The sequence below is a fragment of the Leopardus geoffroyi genome, chromosome A1 (assembly GCF_018350155.1).
Source record: "Leopardus geoffroyi isolate Oge1 chromosome A1, O.geoffroyi_Oge1_pat1.0, whole genome shotgun sequence".
NCBI classification, from domain to species: domain Eukaryota; kingdom Metazoa; phylum Chordata; class Mammalia; order Carnivora; family Felidae; genus Leopardus; species Leopardus geoffroyi.
Window position 1 is genome coordinate 239369706 of NC_059326.1, and position 12697 is coordinate 239382402.

Sequence of the window (12697 nt, forward strand, 5' to 3'; positions counted from 1 at the left end):
AGGTAACCGTCAGGTGGAAAACGTTGCAATATTGTATCAAATGAGAGAACAGAGTTCAGAATTCTACCTTCTGACAGGAAGAACACTGATGGGGAAATAGAGCCCCTGAGGGTTATTCTTCTTATTTTAAATCTCACCCTCAAGGTTGTTACCGTAAATAAATTTCGGAGGGGAGGGGCGGGAATCTCCCGGGTCTCAGCTCCTGGGAGACCACGTCCATTACAGGTCTGGGAGTGGGAGAGGGGGCCCGCTGCTCCCTGCCCCCCACATGCCGCCAGGGTCCCACCATCCTCCCAAGTGTTAACATCTGTGTTGATTTGACTCCCCAGGTGGTCCAATTTCGATAGGAAATTCCTTAGCAAAATCCTTATGAGAAGGTCGGCACAGAAGTCACGAGATCGGATTCTGAATGTTTTCCACGAACTCAACTTGAAAGATGCCATTAGCTATGTGGCTGAGGTACCAGAACATTCTGTCTGTTCTCTTTGTTGGGTTGGGGGCTAAAACAACACGCAGACATGGGATGTGGCCAGCCACGGGGTCTAGGGCAGCGGGCCTGCACCTCACATTCACGTCTGTCTGCACCCTGAGGCCCAGGCAGCCCCGTGCAGGGGTTGACACGTGCACGGCACAAAGCCCTGAGAATGGCTGTGGGAGCTGGGGCACAGAGCCCTCTCCTACAGCTCCCTGCAGGACGCCTGGTAGGTCCGAGGTCTGAGGCCAGGTAGGGCATCATGGAGTCGTGACTCCCCCCACCCCCACACGATGCACACAGACATGCACGTGCACACATGCCTCCACGCGCTCATCCACGTACGCGCATGCGCACAAGGGGAATGCAGCAAGGAGGTCTCGAGTCCTGTGGGGTCAACGTGGGCCATGCCTGGTAACAGGCTGTGGTTCTGAGGTGGCCTCCACATCCCCCGGCCCTGCAGGTAAGCAGGACCCTCCTGCACCCACAGAACCCCTGCCTTCCGCTCCCGTGTCCCTGAGGCTGATGGGCCAGAGAAAGCTCCCCACCGACTAGTGGCTGGTGGGTGCGTCCAGGGTGTGGGGAAAATGAGCGGGCTCGGGAGCACGTGGGGGGTTAGGGACTAGCCCTGCTGCACGGCGACGCTCTGGATCTTGCTGTTTCTGATGCCACATGCCCTGTGCCAACTCACAGCCACTTGGTCAGTACAGGATGTGTCCAAGTGACTGAGTCATGGCAGGGCTCAGGTCAAATCCCACTCCTCCCGCGCCCCCTCCCCAGGCAGTGCTTCCTGGCTTCTCAGTGCACACGTGTGACCGTCTCTTGGCCATCGCATTGATCACCCAGCTGCCTTTGCCCCGTGTGTGTCTGCACACATGGCCCTTAGGCCCCGAGGGCACGGGCATCTCATCAGCTCAGGCCTACACAGAGCCTGGTGAGCTAGGGGTCCGCATGTTCATCTGGAGGGACGGGGCCACCTTGGCAAGCCCCACGGACACGGAGGGCACAGCCAGAGCCCTGGAAGCACCTGTCCCTTCAGAGCGGAAAGTGACTCCTGCAGTGGGCTTGTCCACCCCAAACATATAGCCTGACACCCCAGCACAGCCTGGGGTCACCACAAGGCAGAGAGGGGCAGGGACACAGGGAGATGAGGAAAAGGAAGGGCCTCTACACCGCCCACTGGGCTAGTGCCGACCTTGGTCCCCCCGAAATCCCAGCCCAGAAGCTCCAGGCACCAGCAGGGACAAGGCCATCATCTGTCTGCACCTCTGACCCTGGGCTGGGAAAGTTAAGAGCACGAACCTCTGCCTGGTGGGACTGCAGAGGCCTTCGTGGCCTAGAGCCTGGTGGGACTGGCAGGAGGGACTGTCCCTCTCTGCTGGCCAAGTCCTATGTCCCTTGGACACTCCAAGGCCCCCAGCCCCCACGTGGGATGTGCAGGCTGCTGCCAGGGCCCCTGCTGCCCAGCACACTGAGTGCCCCTGGCCCGTGACGTGGGCTCCTCCCTGGTCAGGCCTGGCTCTGCCGGCTCAGGTCACAGCAGGGGTGATGTGTCCTCCTGGGCTGTGCCTCTGAGTCTCCTGCACGGCCACGTCAGCCCCTCACTCTGGTGCCCTCGCAGCCCCATGCCCTCCCCTAAGGGGCCCTTGCTTTCTCTCTGTGGCCCCCTTGGCACATGGCCCCACACTCCCACCCAAGGAGAGCGGCTGTTTTTGACCTTCATTCATGTAGGGCTCTGCTGTACGTAGTTTTGATCTGATTCAATTCTGGACAGAGGCCTGGGGGTTCCCTTCTGGGGTAACTGAGGGCAGCTGGTTGGGACCCCCAGTGGGGACAAGGGACACATCCCCAGTCCTGTGGGGAGCCGCGGCGTTCCCTGGTGCGCCGTGCCCGCTGAGGGGCTGGGTTCTTCACACTTGCTTCTGTCTTTAGTTTTTCATGCCACCAGCCACCAACCACTCGGCTCAAGCGAGGCCTTACCTGCGGCCTGAGCTCTCCAGAGGCTGGTGGTTGTCTGGCCTCCAGGCACTCCACGGTGTGGGCTGGCACAGTCTGCCTCCTCCCCGCAGGGAGAACGCCGTGGGTCCCTGGCCTTCATCCGCTCCCCCAGCACTGACAACATGGTCAACGTGGACTTCAGCACACCGCGGCCCTCAACTGTGGAGGCCTCTGTCTCCTATCTCCTGTACGTGCCCACATTTACACGGGCTTCTTCCAGAAGCCACCCCTCACCTGGGCACCTCCCGCCACGACCCTGGAGGCTGCCGTGGGCGGGGATCTCCCCTGACCTGCACTTCCCAGGCTCTCCTAGTCACAGGCAGCAGGGCCCCTCTGGGCACACATGGCCAGTGGGCATCTTGAGGCACCTGAGAGTGTAAACGGGGTGTGCCTTGGACCCCAGGGAGGGGCGCAGAGAGGAGCGCAGGGTGTGGACACGGGTGCCACGAGTTTCCCCTGCACAGATACACTTGCAGTAAGGTTAGTGTCTTCCCTGGTGTGAGACTAAGAGAAGAGGGAGCCGGCAGGGCAGAGGTTTGGGGCCGAAGCCCCATCCCTGGTCGCCCCCACACTGGTCCTGGACTTAGGACCTCCCTCCTGTGCTGGGCTGTGCTGCTTGGCTGGGGCTTCGTCAGCTGGCGTGCAGGTGCTGGGCTGGGCTGAGTCAGGGGGTCAGGGAGCCCCGGGGGGGGGGGTGGGGAGTCCTCTTGGGGTCTGGCTGAAACCCTGAGGGAGAAGACTCCCAGGACAGGCCTTCCAGGAGGCTGGAGGTGTCCGGGCTTATGGGGTGAGGGGCCGGAAGGGCGGGCGATCACTGTGACCCCCGTGTAGGAGGGAGAACGTCAGTGCCGTGTGCCTGGATATGCAGTCCCTGGAGCAGAGAAGGAGGAGCATCCGTGACACAGAGGACATGGCCACTCACCACACGCTGCAGCAGTACCTGTACAAGCCCCGGCAGGAGGTGGGTGTGCCGAGCCCGGGGTGGGGGCCTCACCCTGGCACGGGGGTCCTTGTCCTGAGTGCAGAGAACACTCAGGCCCAGACGGCTGGCAGGAGGTGGGGGGGGGTGGGGGGCTCAGCCTGGGCCCTCACGTCCCCAGTTCTGTCTGGCTGGCTTTGCAGAGGGGACCCAGCCATGCAAGGTGTCCCCACTGTGACCGCCCGGCTGCCCCTCCCCCAGTACAAGCATCTCTACAGTCGGCACGAGCTAACTCCCAACGAGGACGAGAAGCAGGACAAGGAGATCTTCCACAGGACCATGCGGAAGCGCCTGGAATCCTTCAAGTCGGCCAAGCTTGGGATCAATCAGAACAAGAAGGCAGCGAAGCTGTACAAGAGGGAACGTGCCCAGAAGCGGGTGAGGGCGGCGGGCACGGGTTGGCAGAGGGACCGTGGGCTCACACCAGGGCATCCCCCAGGGACAAGCCTGGGCAGAGACTCTGCACCACTCACCTCTGTAGCCCCCTCACAGAGCAGGAGTGGCCCTGGACGGCTCCAGGCGGCCCCAGCGGGGCCTCGCCCCAGAACGGCTGGGGCAGTCAGGGTCCTGGTGTCGCTGCGCCCACACCTGCTAACAGTTTTCCTTTTGTTTCTCAGAGAAATAGCAGCATTCCCAATGGGAAACTGCCCATGGAGAGCCCCGTGCACAATTTCGCCATTAAGGAGAAAGGTACTGGCTGGGGCCACAGCAGAGCGCTCACCAGCGGGGACGCAGGGGCGTGTGATGGGGCGGGAGAGGTATACGGAGCACCGTCCTGCCAGGGGGACCCTTCCCTGCCCGCAGGGTCCTGCCTGTCCTGCCTCGGGTAAGGAGCTGCTGTTAGGGCCCCAGCCACTCCGCTGGGCGGCGCCCTTCAGGTGGGCTCCACATCCCCTGTCCCAGTCTCCGCTCATGTTGTAGCCACAAGAAGTCAGTGCCCCCCCCCCACCCCGAGTAGGCCCCCTTCTCCAGGGTGCTCCGTCCTCCAAAAGGCCAGGCTGGCTGGGGAGGAGGGGCCGGGGCAGAGGGGTGGCACTCACCGCGGCCCCTGTGTAGGAGGGAAAACCTCCTGGTGTGGTTTTGCTTTGTACAGCCCTGTGCTGGCTTGGCCACCTGGGCACTGCCACCCAGCAAGCTACCCAGAGGAGGTGGCTAATGACAACTCTTGGGGCACTCTGCAAGCTGGCCAGGGTGTCAGTCAAGGGCACTAAATGGGGGCGTCTGTGCACCCAGCCCACTTCCCTCACGCTGCCTTCCCTTGCCACCAGATTTGGAACTTTCAGACCCAGAGGAGGCCCCGGACTACGGTGCTGAAATGGGTGGAGGGATCGAGTTCCTGGCAAACGTCACACAGGACACCACGGCGACAGACTCCCCCTCAGGTGAGGGGCAGGCGGGCTGGCCCTCCTCAGGTCCCAGAAGTGAGCATGATCACTGGTCACTGGACAGGGACTTCTGGGCCCATGTAGGGTGTGCGTGGCAGGCGGGTTCTCTGCTCCAGAGAAGGGAGCCGGCACTGGCCCTGCCTGCCACGTGTAGAGGGACGGCATGGGACGCAGAGCATAGAACCCGAGGCCTTCCGGGTAACCTTCCAGGTGCTGGCTGCAGGACGCGCTGGTGTGTGACCCCAGGGTGGCACCCCCCCTCCCTGCTGCCCCAGCTTCACCCGGGGAGCTGACCGGCTGCTGCCCTTTCTCCTAGGGATTGACAACCCCGTGTTCTCCCCGGATGAGGACCCGAGCGCCCTCTCCAGGGTGCCACCCTGGCTGTCGCCAGGGGAGACTGTGGTGCCCTCCCAGAGGGCCCGTGTGCAGATCCCCTGCTCGCCGGGCAACTTCCACCGCCTGGCACCCTTCCGCCTCAGCAGCAAGTCCGTGGACTCCTTTCTGCAGGCCGACACCCCCGAGGAGCAGCCCCGCACGACCCTCCCCGAGTCCACGCACATGTAACTCCTCCCCCCCCCTGACGCCTGCTCTTTCCTCCCTCAGCCGGCCGCCTCTCTTGCTCTGAACCTGAACGTCTGCAGACTCTCCAGAAGCTTTCTTCCTCCTTCTAAGCCTCTTTTCCAGCTGCATGTTTCTTAGGAGATCGTCTGAGTCTCAGCTCCTCCAACTGAGATGTCAGGATCCAGAGCTGTTTCAAGATCTCTTTAACCCATGTGCTCAGCCCACGAATCTAAGTCATGATCTCAGAGGGGCCGAAGCATTGGGGGGGGGGGGGGGGGGAGGGGAGGCGGGGCGGGGGTCGCGTGGGAAGGGGAACACACTTTTGTCCCTAAAGGCCCCAGGGCTTTGCTTAAAGCCCATGCGACAGAAGTGAGTGGAGGAGAGCAACAGGCCCCCTTCAGCATCTCAAGAACTCAGGGAAAGGGCACAGGCAGCGGAGGGGCCGGCCACACAGCCGGTGAGCACACCGACCAGACCAGCAGCTCTCCCGGGAGAGGAGGGCAGAGAAGGCAGGGGCAGGGGTGAAGACGAGGCGTGAGGGGGCAAGGCAAGGGTGGTAGGCAGGTGCAGCTAAGTGCAGGTGTTCCGGCTTCCTTGCCGGGTGCCTAGAAGGTGCTGTCCTCGCTCTCCTGTCCACAGGGAAGGGGATTCAGCCCCTCTGCAGGGTTCGGGCTCATTCCACATTTCCTTCTGGTGTCTGGTGGCCACCTGGGAGGAGACAGGAAACAGGAGCTGGTACCCGAGGGGCTCTCACTCAGGAGGGCAGGAAAGTCCTGTTTCTGTCTCCTGTGGACACGTGGACAGGGGCATCTACCAGTCTGGCGGGGGAGCGGCAGTCCACCCCTCACTGTAGAGTGTTCTAGCAAATCCCTGCCTGGTGCAGTATTTGCTTTACGCACAAGCTGAGATATCTTCAGGGCCGTATGCCACTGGGGACTCCAAGTGAGCTTGTGGGAGAGGCCACGTGGGCAGAGTCCCTGCTTTTTCCTGGCTTCTGCCTCTGAACCTCCTAACCTTCCCCTCTCTCTTCCTTGAGCCCTGCTTGTCCCTGGAGCAGGACACCGGTGTCCGGAGAAGCCACGTGGCTAGGACCACTTCCTGGGCAGGGTAGCTGTGTCTGGGGTGGGCTTTACACTGAGCACCTTCCTGCAGAACAGGCACCTGCCGAGGGGCTGCAGGGTCAGGTCCTCAGCCGACCCTGTCACTGTGGACCGTGCTGGCTACACAGCCAGGGCGTGGCCTGAAAGTGCCCCGGAACCTCTCAGGTAGTGGGGGTGGGGGTCGGGCTGGGTCTGTTGGGGACCCTCCTGGCTGCACAGCCATCCTGGAAGATTAGAGGGAAGGTTCCACGGCGTGGGCTGGAGGGTCCCTGTGATTTCACGTGCCCGTTGAGGGGACGTGGCAGCCTCCAGGTGTGGGAGCGCCAGCAGTCAACTTGGAGGGTTGGCGATGGCCCCCTACCCGCAGTTTGTGCCGAAGGCCTGACGGTCTGGGATGGGGCGGGAAACCCGCCCGGCGCAGCCTCCCGGGTCTCCCCTCCCCACCCCGTGCCCCCGTTCCTCCCCGAGGGCCCCTGCCAGGTGCCCTCTGCGCTCACGCCGTCTCCTCCCGCAGGTGACACGGGCTCCGACGTGCCGCTGACCGGACGCTCGTCCCCTCCCGCCGCCGAGAAGCCCCCGCTCCCCGCGCGGTCCCAGTGGCCGCACGCCCCGAGCCCCGCCCCTCCCGCCGAGGGCCCGCCCGCCGAGGCCCCGCCCGCCGAGGCCCCGCCCACAGCGCCCCCCGACCGCGAGCCGGGGGCGGGGCCGGAGCGCCGTGGACTGCCGGGCGCGCACGCGCGCTCGGCGGCGGCGCGCCGCGTGCACAGCCGGCGCTCGTTCCAGCGGCCGCGCGCGCGCCGCCGCCCCGCGCTGCTCAAGCTCTCGTCCCTGCCGCCTTCGTGCCACGCGCCGCCGCACGCGCTGGAGCAGGAGGAGACGCCGCTGTGACGGCCCCGCCCTAAGGTCTCCCGCATCCGGAGTCTAGGTGCTGGGATAGGGCCGCCAGCCGGACTCTGTGGGCTAGAATGGGTCCCAGGGGACCAGATGTGCCCCCGAGGCCTGGCCCTGGGAATTCCTCGGAGCCACCTGCAGAGAGGCCCCCGCGGGCTAGAAGTGGACCCGGACCCGGGCAGGGCCTCCTCCAGCTTCTGGGAGGTCTGGGCTGGCGCCCTTGCCAGGAGACTCTGTTGTGGGTCCTTGTGCCCACCTGCCCTGGTTGTGAACTGACCTGGCGCTCGCGAGTTACCGTTTCCACCCTCACCCCCGAGTCCGGAAGGGCCCTGCGCCCCCAGAAGCCTGCCTCTGTGTTTGAGTTCTTGCCACTTTGTGTCCATTCTCTCATCAGCACTGCCAGGGAAACTGAGACCCAGACAAAGTGGGATTTGCCCGTCCTGATGCCAGCCCGTGATTCGGGGCCCAGGCAGGGCTCTCACCCCCAGGGAGACCAGGGGCCCTGGTTCCAGGAGCAATTTGCAGGGGTTGGGGATGTGGGCAGCCTAGGCCCTGTGTGATGTCTTAATGTCCACTTACCAGATCTTTGAACTACCTGTCACCTTAGGACTGTAGGTACGATTGCAGAAACATCTTTTGTTGGCTTCTCCTTTTTGTGCTGCGACCCGTCTGGCCCTGGCCCAGGTGTCAGTGTGGCAGCCCCTGGGCTCCAGGTGTGGCCCCACCCCCACCCCCACACACCTGGTCTCTGGCCTGAGCTGGCCCACCTGACCCTGCGAGACGCCCCCGCTGAGTTACAAGTTGCAGTGGCCACGTGGGCTCGCCCAGCTCCTGCCAAGGAGAACGGGGCCTTCGCGGCCGCTTAATGGGGCCCAGACCTTCACAGGATCCCTGGGCCTGCCCTGAGGGTGCTGTGGCACAGACCCCCTCCACCCCTTCCAGGGTCTCAGGGACATGGCCTTGGACAGAGTCCCTCCTCCCCCGACCCCCGCCGCTGTCCAGTCCTTGGAGGGAGGGAGGGAGGGAGGGAGACCACTGTCTGGCCGTCCTTGGGGGGAGTGGTCGGGAGCGTAGGGTTGAGGAGTCTGCCACAGGGAGCCGGAAGGTGGGGGGCCTCCTGTGCCCTTGCCTGTTCCTCAGACAGGGTTTTGTATGAGAAAGAGGCGTTTAAGGACCTCAGGGGCCTCAGGACTCTCCTCGAAGCTTTTCTAAAGGGGCCGGGCTCAGCCTGTTCGGGAAAGGAGGCTGTGCTGTTCTGCGACCGAGTCCTCATGCTGTAGATTCTCACAACCACCACGGGCCAGGTCTGCCAGCAGTTTGTAGTGTTGCAGTAGTGCACACGGAGTCCCTGATGGAGAAAGTCTGTATAGAACCTGCTGTTCGTGGCTTTGTGTTGAGAAAAACCAGGAGGAGTCCCCGTAGCATCCCTTCACCGACACAAAGCCCATCGAGATCTGCGTTCCGTAAATCACACAGACAGGATGGCGCTCGCTTTCCCTACGCTGTGCGACCACTTTGACCAACCCTGTGAGCACGAAATTCACCCATTATCTGCCCGTTAGCGAGCCCAACAGACTGCTCCCGGCCCAGCCTCACTGCTCAGCCACAGCCATCGATCACATCCCCAGGAAGGCACACGCTCTGTCCACGCCCCTCGGAGAGTTCGTCTAGAGCAGGATGGGTCCTGGCGCACTGGGGCCCCAGGGGCCACAGCCCAGCTGGTCCGGCATCTCTAGCTGCCTTAACAACTCACCTGGACCGCTGGACCCGGATCCGATTCCCAGCTGCGGAGCCAGAGGCTGAGTCAGGGAAAGCGACTCAGGGGCACCCCACTCAACACCAGAGACAGTAAACCGCCTGGTGATGCATCTGTTTGACAAATGTCTCATGGCTCAGCTGTGGGCTGGTGTTTTCTGTGGTTTTCTGTGGTGGGCGGGCAGTTTGTTGAACTGCACAGGGCCAACCACATCCATAAGGGAACCGAAGTTCCGGGTCGGAAACCTCCCCGGCAGAATCTCACGCGGCAGCGCTCGAGAGAGGTCTGCTGTCTCCTCTGTGGACACGGTGTTGTAAACCCTCGTGCTGTGGATACATTTCATAAATGAGAATCCTAGCTGCCCTTGTCATTGCAAAACAGAATGTAAACAAAGTCTTATGAATGTATTTCCTTAGGAAAACTGTTGTAAAATTTTTTATTGGAAAAGAATTCCTATTTATTTAATACTGAACCTTGGCCTACTTTATGGTAGACGAAGGAACATGACTGTAGGAGTCGCTATTTCTCACCTCTGTATTTTCTTGAAAATAATTTGGTTACAGTGCTTCTATTCCGTGTACTAGTGGTCTTCTATTGTGAAAGGAGATTTAAAGAATTTCTTTGAAGCTGGAAATGTACGTTAATTAGGAGTGGTGAAAATTGTCTATGTTAATTTTGTGAATGTAAATTAAGTCAAATTTTGTGTAACCCTGATCACAGAACGATGTGCCTTACAGCGAGCGCTGCCCCGGACGTGTTGGGCAGGGGCCCCATCACAGACCCTGTCAAGCCTGCATGATCAAGTCTATTAAAAATGTTTCAAGGCACTTTGGGCACAAACTTTGTTTATAAATGAGAAATCATATCGAGGAGAATTTAAGGAGCAGTTTCTGCAGGCAAACACTGCTCTGGCACTAAAATGAACGTCGACACAGTTGCGTGCGGGTGCGTGCCCGTGAGTCAGAGGCAGCCCCTCTGGCTGGTGCAAGGAGGTTGTTGGACAACGCGAACTCTGGCCCACCCAGGCCTCTGAGAACTGGTTCTTCCCAGAGACGAGGAGACACCACCGCTCACTTGCTTACTCACACTCGTCACTGCACACGGGGCAGGTGCCCAGAAAGGGCAGAACAGTACCCACCCAGCCAGAGTTGGGGGAGGAAGCACCTGAGACATTAAAGAAGAGGGGTGGCCCAGGGCTGAAAAGAGGTGAGCAGGGACAGCAGGGTCCAGAGCCTGGAGGCAAGGAGGGTCTCTGAAAGGTCATCATGAGGCTGGCGGCGGCGGCAGAAGTGCAGGGAGACCCATGAGATGGAGCTGTGCACCTGTCCCTGAATGTCCTGGGGAATCCTGTCCCCGCCCCCCCAGGTGGATCTCACCCCCCCAGGTGGCTCCTGCCTCGCCCCCCACCAGGTGGAGCCCCTCCCCGGTGGATCTCATCCCCCCAGGTGGCTCTCACCCACCCAGGTGGCTCCTGCCTCCCCCCACCAGGTGGAGCCCCTCCCAGGTGGATCTCACCCTCCCAGGTGGCTCCTGCCTCCCCCTCCTACCAGGTGAAGCCCCCCCCCCCAGGTGGCTCCTGCCTCACCCCCCACCAGGTGGAGCCCTCCCAGGTGGATCCTGCCTCCCCTTCCACCAGGTGGAGCCCCTCCCAGGCAGATCCTGCCTCCCCCTCCACTAGGTGGAGGCCCTCCCAGGTGGATCTCACCCCCCCAGGTGGCCCCTGCCTCGCCCCCCACCAGGTGGAGCCCCCCCCAGGCGGATCCTGCCTCCCCCTCCACCAGGTGGAGGCCCTCCCAGGTGGATCTCACCCTCCCAGGTGGATCCTACCTCACCCCCCCCAGGTAGAGCCCCTCCCAGGTGGATCTCACCCCCCCAGGTGGCCCCTGCCTCGCCCCCCACCAGGTGGAGCCCCCCCACCCCAGGTGGATCTCACACCCCCAGGTCATCCTTGAAGTCTTGTGGCACAAACACATCTTTTAATAGTTAAAATTTTAGATGTTTATTATAAAAGAAAGTGGCACACCAATGCTGAGTCCGTAGATACTTTTTTTATAAGAAGAATCTAAGCTCTTATTGTAAATTCACAGCTGTCTCAAACCTGACAGGATGGTCTCAAGGAGTGTGGGTTCTAGAACCGCCGTAATACTACAGACGTGTTGCCTTATAACCACGAAATCCAGGTGTGGGCAGGGCCTCGCTCGTCCAGTCCCATGGGGGAGTCCTCTGGCCTCTGCAGCGTCCGGTGCTCCGGGACTTGGAGGGACGCCACCTGACCCCACCCATGTCCGTCAGGGCCCCACCTGCGCTCTCCCGGACGGGCTGTCCAGGGAGCCCATCTCCGGGCTTCTCCTCGCCGAGTCCCGCGTCTCTTCCCAGGTGGCACTGGTATCCCTGTGGCATGCCTGGCTGACAGGCGCCCCACTCAGGAGGGAGGGCGGGGCAGCCGAGGCCCCCACGTGGCCCACCCTCCCTGGAAGATTTCCTCTGGACAGAAAGACGTGTCCGTGCTTCCAGGCTCCGTGTTGTGGGGTCACAGCTGTTTGGGCCGTACAGTGGTGGACTCGAGAGGGACAGCACCCCCGGTGAGCCTCAGCTCGCAAGACTGCACCCCAGCCAGACAAACAAACCAGGAGGCCTGTGAATGAAACTTGAGAGTCGAGGAAATTTCCTCCCTGGACGCATCTTCTTCCAACTGAACAGCAAGAGAGCGGCCCCGAGACTCAGCGAGTCTGCAGTGGCCCGACGCGAACCTGTTTCCGGTACTGGCTGGAGGCTGCCGTCCCGTTAAGCCCACTTTCCCCAGTGGACGCTTGGCACCAACTGGCCTGGAGGTGACCCTCCCCCGGGTGTCACCCAACCACCAGGACGCGGCCCTCTGCTGTCCCCACCACTCCCACCGCATCCTGGCCAAAGTGCTGCCTTCAAAACCACGAGTCCCCAGGGTCTGGGACGCGCCGGCATCTGGCATTCACTTCAGGCAGCCCGTGCTCAGCCCACCATCGCCGCAGGCATCCCGGAAGCAGGTGTGAGCGGGGACCAGGGACACTGGAGTGACCATCACACGATCAGGGCAAGGGGACCGGCCAGAACCATGTGCATCACTGGGGTCTGCTGTCATTGTGTGAAGATTCACCCCGGATGTTTGCTCCAAAGTAACACGGAGTGAAAATTCTCTCAGCTGGGGGAAAAACAGATGTATTCTTATTATTATAGGGACAATAACTAGCGATCGCTGACTCTTCGCTGTATGCGCTCAAGAAGCATTGGCCACTTGCTCCACGCAGGCATGAAGACGTCATACTTAGCATGTACACGAAGAGGCAGGGCGTTACCACGCATTTGTCGAAAAGTTACGCCTCTCCTGAACCAGTAACGGTTCTAGGAACTGCATCCCACGTTTAGTTATTTCATCCCGTTTAGGCGTGGATTCCTTCCAGAAAAAGTCCTACGTGTGAATTTTTTTTATCTCGCGAAGAGGAAATAAAGGTGGTTACCAGCTTTGCACCTTGAACGTGGCTGGAGAGGAAGGGAAGCCCACGTCCCAGAGACTCAGAC

General features: G+C 61.5%; 1 protein-coding gene across 5 annotated transcripts in view; it reads left to right on the forward strand.

Moving 5' to 3' along the window:
• SLC9A3 (solute carrier family 9 member A3) overlaps positions 1–9969 on the forward strand; it is a 46325-nt gene extending 36356 nt beyond the window's left edge. For 3 of the 5 annotated variants that reach the window (XM_045443411.1, XM_045443448.1, XM_045443443.1), the window contains 7 exons: positions 330–459; positions 2542–2657; positions 3302–3431; positions 3651–3827; positions 4067–4139; positions 4718–4831; positions 7010–9969. In XM_045443411.1, coding sequence (XP_045299367.1) covers positions 330–459; positions 2542–2657; positions 3302–3431; positions 3651–3827; positions 4067–4139; positions 4718–4831; positions 7010–7383 — 1114 coding nt within the window. In that variant the 3' untranslated portion in view covers positions 7384–9969. Of the gene's footprint in view, positions 1–329; positions 460–2541; positions 2658–3301; positions 3432–3650; positions 3828–4066; positions 4140–4717; positions 4832–5150; positions 5399–7009 lie in introns of those variants that run through there. The other 2 variants (XM_045443422.1, XM_045443433.1) reach the window with 2 other exon arrangements.
• The last annotated feature ends 2728 nt before the right edge of the window (positions 9970–12697 follow it).